The following is a 16,792-nucleotide window of genomic DNA, read 5'->3' as shown; positions in this document are numbered from 1 at the left end:
TATTCCTTAGTGGAAAAAAAAAAACAGGTGAAGGCCTGTTAAGGAATTGCAGTGGCCCCGGTGACATGGTTTGGTGCCTTTGTCAAGGAGTAGGCTGTATTTCTAGGAAATGCGCGATGGCCCAGACACAGGAGTCTTGACACAGGAAAGCTGCTTCCTGCTCTGGTGGAAATGGAAGCGCTGGACTTTCTCCAAGACCGCAGCACTTGGTTCCCAGGGAAAGTCTTGTTCTCCCCTCTCCATGATTGCACCTTTCTCTTCCAGCTTGTGCTTGAATAAAGCATGGAGTTGGAAACGCTGGTGCCAGGACCCAGGGGGAAGGCAGGGGAGGGGAGGAGCGAGGCCCTGCACTTCTCAGCTCGGCTTTTCCACCCACTCACCCCAGGCCCGGGGAGCTGTGCGGAGGGGCTGCGGGAACTGGTGCATGGGGCTGCACTTCTCTGTGGGATGCTGTGGTGGGCACAGGGTGGTGGGTGTGCAGGGGAGCTGCTGAATTCCCTCCTCACATTGGGCCAGGAGCAGCAGCATCTATCAACAACTATTGCGGCTTCCCATGGGCCTCCTGCTGCTGGTTGTGAATCAGTGTCCCAGGACAAGCCACGTTCCCCTGGGTGCGTGGCCTGTGGGAGCAGCAGGCAGCCAGGATGGGGAGAGGCGCATTGGAGAAGCTGCGATCTAAGAAGTATTCCCCTTGCCTGGGGGTCCCCGAGACGGAGACCAGGACGTGCAGGCACCTGTCCCGTGGTGTGGGGCAGCCTTAGGGCCTGCCTTGCCCTCCTTCTCAGGGGCTGCGGCACTGTCTCCGGCTGCAGAGGCTCTGGCAGGGGGCCAGGCCTTGCACAAGGTAGTAAGGCTGTCTGGTGAGTAGTTGGTGGGTTCCTGTTCCTGAGCACGCCCAGGCTGGGGATTTGGTTTGTGGATGAGCAGGGGCAGAAGCGCTGCCCTCCGTGAGGCTGATTTAGGACTGTCAGATGAGGGGACTGATGCCCTGTTTCACATGATAAGAAACATCTCTCTTTGTGACTGTCCTCAGGACCCCCTTAGACAGGATGACCTGCTCGTGATATGACACATGGGAGACAAGGGTGTGCCTGGGGCTGCGCAGAGCTGTGGCCGGGCATCTGAATGTGCATACTTCCAGCCTCAGAGAGGGAAGGAAGCCCTTTAGTCCTGCTCCTAAAGCCCACCCGGGCACCACCTCCGGCTGCGGAGTTCCTCAGCCCTCCTGGCCCAGGCCCCAGCCCACCCCCGCACCTCTGCTCCCCACACTGGAGATGTCCAGTCCTTTGCTGACCTCTGCCCTTCGCATGCCAAGCCCTGTTCTTCCCTGCCAAGGGCTGTGACCTGCCTGCTGCACGCTTTGACCTCACACATGCAGATCAAGTGTTGTCCCTGGCTAGCTCTGTCAGTAGAGCATCAGATTTTCCATCCTAGGATTATGGGTTTGAGTGACGTGTTGGCTTTTGGTTTCCTATTGACTTTCATTTTTTACTGTACCTTCTTGCGGCAGTGCCCTGGCCCGCCCCAGCGCCGCTGTCGGTCGGGTCAGGGCGGGCGCTGCGCCTAAGGAGCCTCGCACATCAGCACAGGCAGCAACCGCCCCACTGCGCATGCGCTGGCGGCAGAGCGGGGCGGGGAAGCCTCGGGAAAGGACTCTCTGCGCATGCCCAGGCCGGGAGCGGCGCGGGGAGCAGAGGCGGAGCAGTCACTACGCAGGCGCCGCCGGGCCGGTGGGAATCCTTGCGGGGCTCCGGAGTGAGGTGCACGGGGCTGCGCTGGGGCTGGGGCAGGGGCACGGTGTCCGTGCCCCGGTCCGAACCGCGCCGCCTCCTCCCCTGCCGGGCGGGAGCAACCCCGGGGACGATGGTGGAGCAGCGCGGGGGCCGTGTGCCGGCAGGAGCGCGCGGGGCAGGGCGAGTGTCTGGCGCGGCCCAGGCCGGGGTCGGGGGCGCGGCAGCCCTGCGGGAAGCGGCGCAGGGGCGCGAGGAGGGGCCGGGGCAGCGGCGCGGGCAGGAGGGGAACCAGCCGACCGTGCCCCCGCCGCCCCCACAGACCCCAACGCTGGCACCGGGGCGCGAGCTCCCCACGCAAAGGACCTGGCGCTGGCACTGCGGGGAGCGCCGCCGGGAGGCCGCGGGCCCGGCGAGGTCGGTGTCCGCGGGTGGGAGCTGCGCGGGCGCCGCAGGCAGGGGCAGCGGGCGGAGCGGGCGGTGCTGCAGGCCCCGGCTGTGCTGCCCACGGAGGCGCGGAGCAGGGCGCGCGGACGCGGCGTGGAGACCTGCACCGAGGCGCTGACCCTGTCACACGGGCTTTGGCTGGGGCAGGTGCCGGCTTCGAAGCTGCACGTGCAAGTATTTCACTCTGCGTGTCAGTGAATCTCCGTGTCCCTGCGGGGTGGTCCCTGCCGCCCCGTCTCTCCCAGCCCAGCTCCCCCATGACAGGTTGGTCTTGTCCCCAGGTCGCGGTCAGTGTGCCGGCCAGGGAGGTGACCGTGGGCAGGGTGCAGCCCGCTGGGGCGCTACAGCAGCCTGGCGATTTCTGGCTGGAGCAGGCGCGAGCCCAGCCTGCAGATACTTCTCCGGAGGAGGCAGCACCAAGGGAAATCGCAAGGCCTTGGGACCAGGCCCCTTGTTGCCCCAGAGAGGAGCCGCTGCCAGACGCGGGATCTGGTGAGGGGCCACGTGCAGGCCTCGGCCTGGTTCTTGGGGTCTCGGGGGCTGTCCTGCGTGTGGGGAAGAGGTTCAAGCGTCTCCCCTTGCCGGGGACAGCGCTCTGATGTCTGTAGGTGGGCAGCCGTGGGTGGGACGCCGGGCCTGTCTCGATGTATGTGCAGCACCCAGGGGAGAGAGGCTTTATCTTGGTTGTGCCTTGTCCTGCCACCATGGGAACAGTCAATGACCCGATTCACGGTCCACCAATCCGTGCTCCCTTCTTCGACTGTTTCTCCTCTGGCATGAGCCCTCCATGCCCTGGTCGCCCCAGGACGAGGTCCTTCCTCAGCAGCCAGTGAGGCACTGTGGCTCTGCCTTTCCCAGCAGCAGCAGCCGCAGCCCCCCAATGGGAAGGTCTCTGTGCCAGGACATGCAGCTGGGGGAAGTGGCTTTCTTTGTCCCCCCACCCCCTGAACAGGCCACGCCTCCTGGGGAACACTAACCTGGCATTTCCCCACCACTTCCTTAAAACAAGGGGATAACATGCCCCCCTCCCCATCCCTCCAGCTTCTTTCCCTGGGAGCAAGGTCCCTGCGGGCCCTGACACAGTGCTGTGATCGCTGCCCTGGGACAGAGCTACTGGGGTCCTCTCCAGCTTCTGCTAGCAAGAGCAGTGGGAAATTGAGTCCTGTCTCCCCACTCTTCCACACAGTAAAGCCTCCAGCTGCTGCAGTCGGAGACTAGTACCGGACAACAGGGCTTTCATGTGCTAGGAGCAGCAGGGCTGACCTGTGCATTTTCTTCCCTACGCACAGGTGCAGAGACCATGAGCAGAGTTCATCAGCAGCTTCCTGAAGAAGGGCCTGCAAACCTGGAGCTGCTGAGGACTTCCCCGGGAAGGCTGGGGGAGAGGGCGCCACAGAGCCCTGAGCTGGGCCAGCTGCAGAAGGGACAGGGCAGGCTGGCAAAGCAGGGGGAAAGCATGGAGGTGAGCAGGGCATGAGCTCCAACAGGCTGTACCCACATCCCATGTCAGCCAAAAATGGAGGATTTTGCAGATCTGTGTGTCATGGCCCATCCTGCACACAGCTGTCACACAGAGGGATTGCGGAGAAGGTGGTGGGGGCTGAAGGCAGCTGGAGCAAGAGACACTGATGGGCTAATGCTTGTGGCTACAGCTCCAGGAGGTGTTTGAGGACGTGGCTGTGTATTTCACGCGGGCAGAGTGGGAGCTCCTGGAAGATGCAGACAAGGTGCTTTACCGGGACCAGATGCTGAGGAACTGTGAAGCCCTCATTTCCCTGGGTAAAGCTGTTTCCTGCTTCTCCCTGTTGCCATGTCAGCTGTGTCACTTATTGTCTTCTCCCTGCTTCTGAGCACTCATCCCTGTGAACCTTTCCCTGATGCTTGAAATCCATATCCTCCCCCATGGCTCCATGGGTGACCAGGCCTCTGGCATTTCGTATCAACATGTGCTCCTTTTGAGCTGGCTGCCTTCATCTGAGTCGTTCCTGTTCTTGTAGCCCCCGGTGCTTCCATATGCAGTCATTTTTTGGCAAGGGGGTCTACCGATTCAATGTGGTTGTGTCATCTCCAGTTAATTGGGCAAAAGAATTCACTGCCAGCTCTTCCTTGGGAAATGCTTCTGATTTCCTCCTTTTCCTGCCTAGCCTGGCCTGTCCCACACGTGTAACACTCCAAGCATGCTCAGTCAGTGATGTCTAAATCCTCTTTCTCCTCATTTGGTTGCAACCCAGCAGAAGGTAATGGAAGTCTTAGTGTCTGCTACTGTCACCCCTGGGATTTGAATTTCCTCCACTCGGTCTCTAGTGACATGTGGACACGTGTTGGACCTGGGGTACTTCTATCACCAGGTCCCTGGAAGCATCTACTCACATTGCTTCCTAATGTCTTCATCTGAACAGGCTGCAGGCTCTTGCTTGGCTGTGTTTACTTGGAGACTTGCTCTGAAGCTCGCTCTGCTGTTTCCAGAAGTTGCATAGATTCCAGGAGCAGGATAAGACCTGTCAAATGCCCGTTGTTTCTCGGCCTCTTGTGGGCTAAGATCAAGTTGCATTGATCTGATATGGGCTAGGATTGAGTGTAATCACTGCAATGGTCTTGGTACCTGAGCCAGAATAGATTTAAATGGCAGTGTGTAGTTGAGTGTGCACTCCTGTCCAAATGTGGAAAGAACTCCCTGTGAGAGACTTGAAAATAGCTTCCTGATGGCCAGTGTCCAGTGGGAGGATCTCGGCTACACCCCTCCATTATGGAAGTGTGGAAGTCCTCCTAGCTTCATCCTGTGGCCTCGTGCTGCTCTGAGGGCAGGTGAGACTTGGGGGCGTCTGAACCCATGTCCTTCCGGTTTGGGCCTGCATATGGGATGTCTGCCAATCAATTTGGGAGCATCCAAAGTTGCGGGCTGAAATGTCTGGGGTGGAGGATACTTGCCAGTTCTAGTGCCATATACGGTTTTTGAAAGACTGAATTTTGCTCAGTCAAAAAGGATTTGTAACTGATCTGGCTAATTTGACCTGGAACATGAAAAAAATTCCAAAATAAAAACAAAAATGTGCAGAGCTCAAGTATTTAGCTTCACATTGCTTTTCTAGCACTTCCTTTTCCTTCCGGTTCCCCCAAAGGACTTCCTTAGGGAACGGCTCCCAGACTATTTGTAAAACAGCGAAGACCATGTCAACCATTCCTATGTTATGGGCGTTCACATGCTGAAAAGATGTCTTCTGCCTTGTGTTGTCCATGTCCAGGACACGTGGGACCTTTTGTTTGTTTGTTTGTTTGAAGCCCTGCAGGATTTTCCCGCCTGCGTGCTCATCTCCCCTTTTTGGGAATATCCTCCCACTGCATGCAGTGATTCTTTTTGTTGCCGCTGCAGTTCGTATAAAATGTTCCCTTCTTCTGCCTTGTTGGTGAGTGATCCTCTCTCCTACAAAGAAGTGTGCTGGTTAGCCATCTGCCCTGGATTCTGACCACTGCCACCTGGCCTCGCATTAAACCTTTGCGGAAAAGAAACTCACCTCTGTTCCTTTCCCTTGAATGACACTGATAACACAGGTGTTGTCCAGCTGCCCAAATGTCCAGTGTGTTTTTATTTTTGTGTCTCATGAAAAATGAAAGCTTAATCTTTTTGCTGTCTAGCACATCACATGGCACTGCATCTCCACCCCCTGTTGGGCTGAAACTCCAGTCCTTCTTCTCTGTGGGCAAGGAGAACTATGTGATTAACTCACAGGACTCGTCTGAAAATCAGTCAGATTTTTCCTTCCCCCACCGCCTGTTCAGTTGTGATGCCCCCCCCCCCCCCTTCCCCCTCTCTCCTCCCTGGCATTGGTTCGGGCCTCACCCTGTTCCACCCCCACTTCCCACTGGTTCGGGACCGACCCCCTTCCCCACTGCCGCCAGTTGGGGGTGACCCCATTCCCCGCCACTGCCAATTCAGGTCCCACCGCATTGTTCCCTCCTCCCCACTGGTTTGGGTCTGACCCCACTCCACCATCCTCCCCTCCGTGTCTGTCTGGCGCATTTCCACCTGCCTGCCTCCCCTCCCCTGTATCCCTGCCAGCCCCCTCCCTTCAAGGCACCCCGCTGTGTGGCAGGCCTGACCCCAGCCAGTCCCTGCCTGCTGCCTCCCACTCCCTGCTGGCTCTTGTGGGGGATGGGCTGAGTATGTTCAGCCAGTCAGTGCCTTCTCTCTTGGCAGTGCATGCATAGTTGGCCTGGAGCATTAGGGACAGACGGACAGACTTCTGGGAGATCTGTCAACTTGACGACAAAACCAGATTCAATTTTCCTTCCATCACCTCCGTCTCTGGGAAATCTGTTGGTCTTGCAGCCTTTTTATAAATCCTCAGGGTTGTTGGTGATCTGTTTCCTATTACTGTCCCCGCAGCACCTGGGTGACAAAGGCCATCATCTATCAAATGCTTTTCCCTGCAGTGCCTTCTCTGGACTGAATCACAAACTCTCTTTAACCACTGCCCCAAACAGGATATCAAGGCCCCACACCTAACTTAATCCACTGCATCCAGCAAGGACAGGAGGAGCTCTGGGTCTGTGGTGATGAGGACCATGGGGAAATCTCAAGCTCTGAGGACCTGTGGCTAGGTGAGTCGTGGCTGTCCCCTTCCCCAAATCTCCTTTCAGAAATGCTCTATGTCCGCAGGGACAGGGCCTGAAACCTGCAGACCTGCCCTGCACTGCCCTTCCAGGGTGCAGACCTCAACTAGTTTATGCTGTAGCGTGTGCAGGCAGGTGGCTTTCCCGTGCCCTGAAATTCCAGACTGTGGAGACGAGCAGTTGTTCACTTCTACCCACCTCTAACTGCAGCTGCGGGGGGACAACTGAGTTTGCTGCGTTAATCTTTAGGCACAGGCCTGGTTTCCAGAAAGATACCATGATCTTAGTTTTCCATCTTCATTCAGCAGTGTGCGAGTTGAGTCCTCATTCCAAAGTAGCCAGACCTCTTAGCACCCTGTCCCACGGCATGATGGGATTTGTAGCTCCCCTTGGAAATCAGCAGGATTGTGTGAAGTTGTGTGTAGTCATTATTGTAGGACACAAGAGAGGCTGGAGCTGTGCCTGTTATCTCCTTGTCAAGTTGACCTGGAACCCAGAAAGTGTTGATTCCTGGTCTCAGCCTGTATTGAACGGCTCTATGGGGGGAGTGCGATTCACAAGCTTTCATGTTGCAGGGGGAAGTGAATCCCCCAAGGCTTGTGCCATTGTGTTTTGTCTCTGTACCGTGAGTGTCACAGAACCTGGGATTCAGCACAAAGTCCACAAGCAGGTTAATGCCAAAGCCTTTGTCCCAGTGCAGATTCTGGTGATGTGCAGGCCTCCTGTGGCTTCATCAGCAGAGGAAAGCCCCATGGGCTTGTTCCCTGCCCCAGAACTTTCCCTGGAAGCAGATAGTGTTGCACTTACAAACTGGATTTTTAACCTGGTGCTTTAAGAATTGACACAACACTTCGCTGATGAATACCAGAAATACTTTCTTTACTAACTACTAACAGGTTACAAAACCAAATGACAAAGATTCTTTCCCAATATCAAATAAATGAGCTGTATTACCACACAGTCTTCGTATTAGAGCCAGTGATGCTACTCATGTAGGCCTAAAGCTAGTTCAAGTCTTCAGCCTTCTCAAAGCGTGGATCCGTTGCCTTAGTCCAGCTGGGAGCAGGTTACAGTTTCCCTTTTCCCCCTGGAGAAGATGCCCACCATCTGCTGGCACTTTGCCCTTGTTATACTTGTTCAGTTGTATAGCTTCAAAGCATTTTTTCTAGATAGTTGGTTAATCAAAGTTTGAACAAAGCAGGCAAGGACAGAATTAACATATTGCAATTACATCCCGTTTGTGTGTTTGTTTGTGAAGTTTGAAAGCTTTTGACCAGTTTTGGAGTGGGATGGGTATTGACTGAATGAGATGCCTTCAGGGAGTTGATTACAGAATACTAACTTTCAATAGTTATTTTAACAGTGGAGCTGCATCAAATGATTTATGACAGACACTTGACAGCCATTAAATGCCTGTTTTGAGAGAGGTGTTTTGATTTACAAGCTTCCTTGGCTGTATGGGATACCTCTTATTGGACCAAAGCAGGTTTGATAAAATATAAATGGAGATAAGAAGAAGAATAAGTAGGTTTGAATTTCAGGGAAGTACCCTGGTTTAGCATAATAAACATTTAGAGACTGACTGCCTGTTTTGAGAAACATACCCTAATTGATAAATGCAAATACAGGGTAGTGAGGATCGAAGGCCCCTAGGGCAATAAGCATGAGTTAATTTGTGGTTAGATACAGTCAGTGAGTAGCCTGACTTAGCATAATAGACACTGGGTACATTAGGAATGTAACACAGGAGATGTGATCAATTTGGGATTGTTTTTTTTTCACATGGTCCCAGCCACGATATTGCATTTTTATAATATAAGCTATTATTTTAGCAGTTCAATAATTTAAATGGCCAAACTTTTACAGTTATCAGGTAGGACACACAACCCTGCTTCTTCCAAAAGGGAGAGCCACAGCTCTTAAATCCTCCCCTCCCAAAGCAGGCTTTGAAAGTAGGAGGGATGAACCATATGGGCTTTTTCTACCAAGTAGTAGCAGTTGTAGTAATGTAAGGCCATATTCCCCACACATCTTTGACTGCTGTTGAGCCCCCAAAATCCATTGTGAGGCTGTTCATCCTGCTACCAGCTGAGAAGGTGGCTCTGACCTCCACTGAGCAGGGAACATTAGCCTGCCACAGGGGCTCGTCCCTCCCTCAAGCCCAGCACTTGGGGTTGGGCAGAAAGACCTTGTTCTTTTAAGGAAAGGCAGGTGCCCAGGTCCAGTCATGCTTGGAAGCCTGTTGCAGCAGAGGGAATAGCAGTGGCAGGGACTAACTTGGAGTTCCTCTTCCCCATGCAGGAGGTACCTGGCTGCTGAGCAGAGCAGAGGAAGGGCCTGCAAATCTGGAGTCACCTGGGATTACCCCAGGGAGTCTGGGTAAGACGGAGTCTGTGAGACTTGAGGACAAACGATGGCTCAAAAGCCAGGGGAAGCCCCAAAAGCAGAAGGAGAATGTTGCAGTGACTCAGATGCGATCTCTCCTTGGGGGTGAGAGTGAAGAAGGAACAGAAGCCAGACGAAGCCCTGGGCGCAGGGAAGGATTTGTGGAGCTGAAGAGCCATGAAGCCAAGTTCCTCTGGAGAGAGACCCTGAATCTGAGGCGAGCCAGCAGGAAGGGCCTCAGAGGGAAGCAAGAGCTCCCCACGATGCCCAGGGGCAGAGGCCGCCCCTGCCCTGAGTTCTGGAAAAGCTTTAGCTTCCCCTCACTCCTGGCTCTGCACAAGATAAGCTACATTGGAGCAAAACCCCACCTAGGTGCCAAGTGTGCAAAGGGCTTCACGTGTGGCTTCGCCCAAGCTTCTCATTGCAAGATGCGTTCTGGAGAGCTCCCGTACCACTTAACCAGATTTGGGAGGAGCTTTGTGTGCCTCTCAGAAGTAAGAAAGCACCAAGATGTGCACAGGGGAAACTGTCAGTACCGTTGTGTCACGTGTGGCAAGACCTTCACTCATTTCTTTTCCCTAGCTCAGCACTGGCACATTCACGCGAGGGATAAACAGCATCAGTATCCTGAGTGTGGGAGGCGTTTCATACGTTCCACCAACCGAGCCAAACACCAGCGCATCCGCACAGGGCAGGAGACACATCACTGCTGTGTGTGTGGGAAGAGCTTCACCCAGTCTTCCCACTTGTCCAACCACCGTTGCCTCCTTGCAGGGAAGAAACCACACCAGTGCTCTGTGTGTGGGAAGACCTTTATCCGCTCCTCCAGCCTGGCTAACCACAAGTGCATCCACCCAGGGGAGAAGCCACATCAGTGCTCTCAGTGTGGGAAAAGCTTTAACCACTCCTCCAGCCTAGCCTACCATCAGTGCATCCACACAGGGGAGAAGCCACATCAGTGCTCTCAGTGTGGGAAAAGCTTTACCCACTCCTCCAGCCTAGCCTGCCATCAGCGCATCCACACAGGGGAGAAGCCACATCAATGCTCTCAGTGTGGGAAAAGCTTTACCTACTCCTCCAGCCTAGCCTACCATCAGCGCATCCACACAGGGGAGAAGCTGCATCGGTGTTCTGAGTGTGGGAAGAGATTTCGTGCATTCTCCCACCTGACCAGACACCAGCGCATCCACACAGGGGAGAAGCCATATCAGTGCTCTGTGTGTGAGAAGAGCTTTACCCGCTCCTCCAGCTTGGCCAACCACCAGCGCATACACACAGGGGAGAAGCCACATCAGTGCCTTGATTGTGGGAAGAGATTCAGTGTATCCTTCAGGCTGACCGAACACAAGCGCATCCACACAGGGGAGAAGCTGCATTACTGCTCTCAGTGTGGGAAGAGCTTTACCCAGTTCTCCAATCTGGCCATGCACCAGCGCATCCACACAGGGGAGAAGCCACATCAGTGCTCTCAGTGTGGGAAGAGGTTTACCCAGTCCTCCAGCCTAGCCATGCACTGGAGCATGCACACAGGGGAGAAGCCACATCAGTGCTCTCAGTGTGGGAAGAGCTTTGCCCGCTCCTCCTACCTTGCTAATCACCAGCGCATCCACACAGGGGAAAAGCCACATCAGTGCTGTGTTTGTGGGAAGAGATTCAGTGAGTCCTCCAGCCTGACCAAACACAAGCGTATCCACACAGGGGAAAAGCCACATCAGTGCTCTAAATGTGGGAAGAGCTTTGCCAGATCCTACCATCTGACCATGCACCAGCGCATCCACACAGGAGAAAAGCCACATCAGTGCTCTGACTGTGGGAAGAGCTTCGCCTGTTCCTCCAACCTAGCCACACACCAGCGCATCCACACAGGAGAGAAGCCACATCACTGCTCCGAGTGTGGGAAGAGTTTCCATGAATTCTCCCACTTGACCAGACATCAGCGCATCCACACAGGGGAGAAAGCACATCAGTGCTCTGAGTGTGGGAAGAGTTTCCGTGAATTCTCCCACTTGACCAGACACCAGCGCATCCACACAGGGGAGAAGCCACATAAGTGCTCTGAATGTGGGAAGAGCTTCACCCAGTCCTCAAACCTGGCTGTACACCAGCGCATCCACAAAGGAGAGAAGCCACATTAATGTTTTGAATGTGGAAAGAGAATCAGCAGTTCCTTCAGCCTGACCAAACACGACTGCATCCACAGAGGGGAGAAGCCACATCACCGCTCTGAGCGTGGGAAAAGAGTCAGTGATTTCTCCAGCCTGAGAAAACAAGTGCATCTACATACGGGAGAAGCCAAATCAGTGGTCTGAATGTGGGAAGAGGTTTACCTGTTCCTCCAACCTGGCCATACTCTGGCGCATCCACAGAGAGGAGAAGCCACATCAGTGATCTGTGTGGGGGAAGAGCTTCATCCACACCTTCAGCCTGGCATTCCACCAGCGCATCCTCACAGGCTAAAAGCTACATTATTGCTTTGTGTGTGGGAAGAGCTTTGCCATATTCTCCCACCAATCTGTCAGGTTTTGCTTCTCAGCCTCCCTCCAGAGTTATGCATGCCTTGGTACATGTCACTCCCCTGCCCTCCTGCCCTTAGCTGCACTCTCTCTAATCCAGTCTCTGATCAGAAAGCTGTCGTACTGAACATGGTATCCCTGTGGCTGGGCTCTGTGCCCTCTCCTCAACTGAGATGTGAATTGAAAGAGCCCAGAAACCTTTCCAGGGCAGATCTCTCTGAGTTCCCAGCCTCTTCCCTTTGCCAAGGGTTCACCACTGTCCAGGGCTTGTTGCAACAACTCAGTAAAAAATGTTGGTTGCCTTCAAGGCCTCACTTCTATGTACTGCTGTGCAGCAAGGGCACTGCCCTTTTGAAGGAGCCTGTGGCCAGGGGGCAATAGAGTGCCTTTTCCTGGGGAAATGGGGGCAGGGGGAAGGAAATGCAGGCTATGGCAGTTCCTGCGTCCTGTGCAAGGTCGCAGCAAGTGTTAGACCCTGACTCCATGCTGCACCCAACGACTAGGGAGACGACGGTCCAGTTACGTGTGGATCCTGTTACTCATTAGCCAGAGCAGGCAGGGAGCAAACACCAGCACACATTGCTTGCAGCTGCTTTATTCAGAATGGAGACCACTTCGGACAGGGGCCTCATGCCATTAGAGACGGGGTCCTGCTCCAAACAATAGGTTTTTCTTACAGTTATACACTTTGGTTCATACTCATTAACGTTTACTCGTCCTTTGTCTTGCTTTGTATTCCTCAGAAAATGGTTGACACAGTAAAAATGGTTACTTAGCATAAGTAAATGGTTGGTCTAACTTGCATCCTGCCTTGTGGTCAGGAGCTCTGCTAGGCCACAGGTCATGCCTTGTATTCAGCTGCAAATCCAGTGCTCTCTAATAATCCAAATTATTGTCACCCTAACAGTAAGTATGAGGACATTGTCTTGGTGAAATGCAGCATGTTATCATGTCTGGGGAATATTCCCTGGTTGGTAGAATCACAATAGACCATGTCTCATGCATAGGAACTTGCTTTGGCTTCACTTGTTCTTCTCCAGACAAATCCAAGGACCCAGAGACACCCTTAGTGTAACATCCTGGGATGCTAGTCCAGCTGTGGCACCACTGCCGTCCTGCTGTCCCTGCCAAATAACCTTATGTTAGAGCAGAGGGATGGGTCCTGCTGGCATGCTGGGCCAGCTGGAAAAGCTAACTGGGATATCTGCTTGGTTTGAGGGCACACCACTCAGCTCCTGCTCATCTGACGAGCCACCCAGAGCTCAAGCTGCCTCTGTCTCCTCACTAGAGAGGGAAATGGGACCCAGGGTAGGGTAGACACAATGTAGGTGTGAGAGTGGAGGAGGAGGGCTGGACCTGGAACCGGAGGTGTTGGGTCTTGTCCTGGAGCGGTAAGGGTAGGGGGAAGTGTATGGAGGACAGAGAGAAACTATTCTCTGGGGTCGCAGGGGATGGGATAAGGTGTGCTGATTGGAATCAGGCCATCACTTGGCTGTGTGGGAAACCCTGAGGGCTTGAAGGAATGATGGGTTCCTTGAATACACAGGTGGTCACACCATCCCACTGCTACTGTCCTGCATGGCCTGATGATGTACGAGTGAAGTTGCAACTGTTTTTGGCCAGGATCCGAGTGTTCTCAAAGTCCCGAGCTGAAGAAAAAGGTGGGGATTCTCACCTGCTCGCAGGAGTACCCTATTATCTTGCATACAACATACCCCATCCCTTTTTTATTTTTGGCAAGCAAGAATATAAAAGAAAAAGATTTCTCAAGGGTCACAGCCAACTGTTGTAGAGAATAAGTCCTCCTGGGAATATAGAATTGGGGTCCACACTTGCCACATGCTTTATATCTGGCCAGTTTAGATACCAGGCATCCGATCCGGAGCTCCCAATCGGTTTCCTGCTTCAATTCGGCCGAAGCGGCTCTGAAGCTTTGGAGCCCATTCGGAGATCCGGCCTTAGAGTATAATGGGAAGTCAATGAAATGTCTATAACTTTGTTGTTGTTTTTGTCTCGTTTGGATGAAACTTGCAGGGATGTTCGTCTCTGCTGAGAGCATGAAGCCTGCCAAGTTTCAAGAAGATGGGTACAGGGGTTTGGAGGGGAACTACATTCCAGATTTTTGAAAGCAAAACTCATATGTCACGTGTATGTGTTACACCACTTGGGGGTGAAAACTGCAGGGGTGGTGGCCCCTGGTGAGGCCATGAAGCCTGTCTAGTCTTAGATAGGTGTAGGGGCTAGGGGCTTGGGGGGAATTGTGCTTCCAGCTGCTGACAGGCAAAACTCGTGGCATAGATGACCCTGTGTGTGTTAAGGCACAGCGGGCTGACAGTTGCAGGATGAGAACAGACAATCTGCATGTGCATGTGCACAGCTCTGTCCTGGCCCTTCCCCGCCTTCCCATGCCCCATCCTGGCTGCCTGCTGCTCCCACATGACAGACACGCAGGGGAACGTGGCATCTCCCAGGACACTGAGTCACAACCAGCAGCAGGAGGACTGCGGGAAGCCGCAATAGTCTTTAATAGATGCTGCTGCTTCTGGGCCAAGGTGAGGAGGGGATGCATTAGCTCCGCTGCACACAGTACCATGTAGCAGAAAGCCCCCTTTTCCTCTTGCCTGCATTTGCTCTCCCCTCTTTGGATATGTTTCTCTTTTTCTACCTTTTCTTCCTTCCTCTCTCTTTCACTTTAAGATAAGGAATTGTGTTTTAAAATTTGTATGTGTGCATTTTGTATCTCCCCTTGTAGTTTGGTGTTTTTATCTATTTGTGTGCCATGGCATTTGTAGCTTATATTTTATACTCCTCACCTTTCAACTTTCAACTAAATGTGTTTAGTTTCATAAGTAAGTTATACATTGAAACAATGTTAACAAGGGCAGGAATCAAACTGCTGCTTCCCTGTATCAGGCTGGCCCCTGAAAGAGTGAGTGAATAAGTGATTGAATGTGTAACACTGTAGCGGCAGACAGCAATTAGCACCTGGGAAGCGGCATATCAACCAATGGAAGAACTCGATAGAAGACAATGTAAAAACCGGGACATCTCTAAATGTCACTGATCAAGGGCTAGAAGCCCTGGCCTGAGTTAATCAACGCCGGGAACCAACTTTTGGGCTGAATATCTCCAGATCAACCACTCCCAGAGCCCTATTCAAAATTCAACAACGGACTCCCAAAGCTGCACATACATGCGGACGACCCCTGGGGCTGACAGATGCCATCCAGTAGCCACTGAGGGGGAAGTCCCACGAGGGTCAATGACCCCTGGATTGGGCAAACCTGAAAACTGGGGAGTCACCAAAGTCTGCCAAGGACAGATAAAAGGCAGTGAAAAGTGACCCTCAGTGGCACCCTCTTGATCTCCAACGTGACCAGACCTGACCAGCCAGAAGGACCAGCCGGCGACCCCCTTTTGGAAGATAACACCACACTGAAAGAAGCCTCAACGACAGACTCCAGCGCTTGTAGGATAGGTATACCTGACTCTGTAGCCTGCTACTGTGTGTGTGTATGTGTGTGCATGTGTGTGTGTGTGTGTGGGGACCAGCCCCAAGGTTTATGATTACAGTATTTCATTCCACCTAATAAACTAGAATTTTAAGGATCCCCAGTTGGACATTTGTAGCCAACATCAGCATGCCACGGAGAAGCAGTGCCCCGTGCACCAGTCCCCACAGCCCCTCTGCACAGCTCCCTGGGCCTGGGAGGAGCGGAAGGAGAAGCCGAGCTGAGAAGTGCGGTGCCCTGCTCCTCTCCTCTCTTCCCCCTGGGTCCCAGCACCAGTGTCTCCAACTTTGCACTTTACCCAAGCACAGGCTGGAAGAGAAAGGTGCAATTGTGGAGAGGGGAGACCAAGACTTCCCCTGGGAACCAAGTGCCACGGACAGTCTTCACTGCTTCCATTTCCACCGGAGCGGGGAGCAGCTTTCCTGTCTCAGGTAGGGCAACCCAGATCCTGAAAGCTGGAAATCTGAGACCTCCCTCCTGTCACGACCCAGTGATTTTGGTGCCTCGGCACTATGGAATTTTCTTGTCACATGAGAGCCTCTTGCACAGCGAGGGTTTTTGCTGCATAAAGAACCCGTGTGCAGGAGAGAGTTCCCGCCAATTTGCAGCTGTCTTTGCAGGATGCATTTTCCCTTTGCAGCACAGAAATGCACGGTGCAAAGAGTTCCCGCTATTTGAATGCAAATTTGTGTCCTGCTGTTGGCTAGTTCTAAATTATTCACACGTGGCGGCCGGTAATTGGCTTGCTGGCCGTTTAAAAATTAGCGTGACTTCCGTCCAAGTCGAAGAACTTTGAGCACGCTGCAGAGTGCCTCTGAAGAGATCCGACTTGCGGCTAGCTGGTCGATAGACTGATCACCTATCGATCCTTCTTCCTGTCGCCGAGCGCAATCCCAGACGTACCCTTTTCCAGCCGGCTTAAGTTATGGATGGATTTGCTGGCTTTGGCCTCGCCAGCTGGAGCAACTCACATTGTTGTTCAGACGACCGGACCGTTTCCGTCGCAACCACCCGCGACGTAAGTAAAGTTTTTACAACCATTAAACCTTGTCAGCCTCTCCATCCACCAGCCCGCCCTGACGAACGAGCAATTTCTAAATCACCTCAGGTCGGCTCAGCTCGGCCAAGACATGGCGACGAGGATGGGATTAAAGGGCATGGTGATGGAGAAGAACTTAATTGGGTGCTGCCCCTGGCGCACCGGGAACCGCCACGTAGAGAATGCTAACCATCTATGGGTGCATATTGCTTACCACCAGGTGATAGAAGGGGAGGAAAGAAGTATTGATGGTTACTTCTCCGTAAAAAGAAAAGAGGCCGTAGTGAAAGAATGGAGAACAAAGTTATCCCTTGGGGAGTTCGGATGCATAATGGGGAGCGACCGGGTTTATTATCGGCCCCCGGAGGAAACATCAACCATATCCCTAGCCGGGGTGAAAGCGCGGAAAGCAGAAAAGCTGGCCCCCGCTCAGGAGTTCGCCCAATGCACCCGATACTTAAAGGAGGGGGGGGGGAACCCACCCCCGTGGACTGGTTCAACTGTCCAGATTTGGTGCCTGAGTCGCGGGGCCATGAGCTCCTTGTTCAGCTACGG

General features: G+C 53.5%; 1 protein-coding gene across 1 annotated transcript; it reads left to right on the top strand.

Annotated features, from left to right (window-relative positions):
• Positions 1 to 1,581: 1,581 nt before the first annotated feature.
• Positions 1,582 to 15,295, top strand: LOC132244132 (zinc finger protein 493-like). Its single transcript, XM_059715137.1, has 6 exons — positions 1,582 to 2,147; positions 2,459 to 2,669; positions 3,467 to 3,639; positions 3,830 to 3,956; positions 6,660 to 6,776; positions 9,090 to 15,295. The coding sequence occupies exons 1-6, from the start codon at positions 1,611 to 1,613 to the stop codon at positions 11,306 to 11,308; spliced, it is 3,384 nt and encodes a 1,127-aa protein (XP_059571120.1). The 5' UTR covers positions 1,582 to 1,610; the 3' UTR covers positions 11,309 to 15,295.
• Positions 15,296 to 16,792: the final 1,497 nt, after the last annotated feature.

This window comes from Alligator mississippiensis, chromosome 11 (genome assembly GCF_030867095.1).
Source record: "Alligator mississippiensis isolate rAllMis1 chromosome 11, rAllMis1, whole genome shotgun sequence".
NCBI classification, from domain to species: Eukaryota; Metazoa; Chordata; order Crocodylia; family Alligatoridae; genus Alligator; species Alligator mississippiensis.
Note: the sequence above shows the minus strand (reverse complement) of the source record. Positions and strands in the feature narration are given on the sequence as shown.

Bases quoted from the DNA above. Each gene is read 5' to 3' on its own strand.
- LOC132244132 (XM_059715137.1), top strand. From the start codon at position 1,611: ATGCGCTGGCGGCAGAGCGGGGCGGGGAAGCCTCGGGAAAGGACTCTC. The intron at 2,670-3,466 runs GTGAGGGGCCAC...CCCTACGCACAG, and splicing joins GCTGCCAGACGCGGGATCTG to GTGCAGAGACCATGAGCAGA. The intron at 3,640-3,829 runs GTGAGCAGGGCA...TTGTGGCTACAG, and splicing joins AGCAGGGGGAAAGCATGGAG to CTCCAGGAGGTGTTTGAGGA.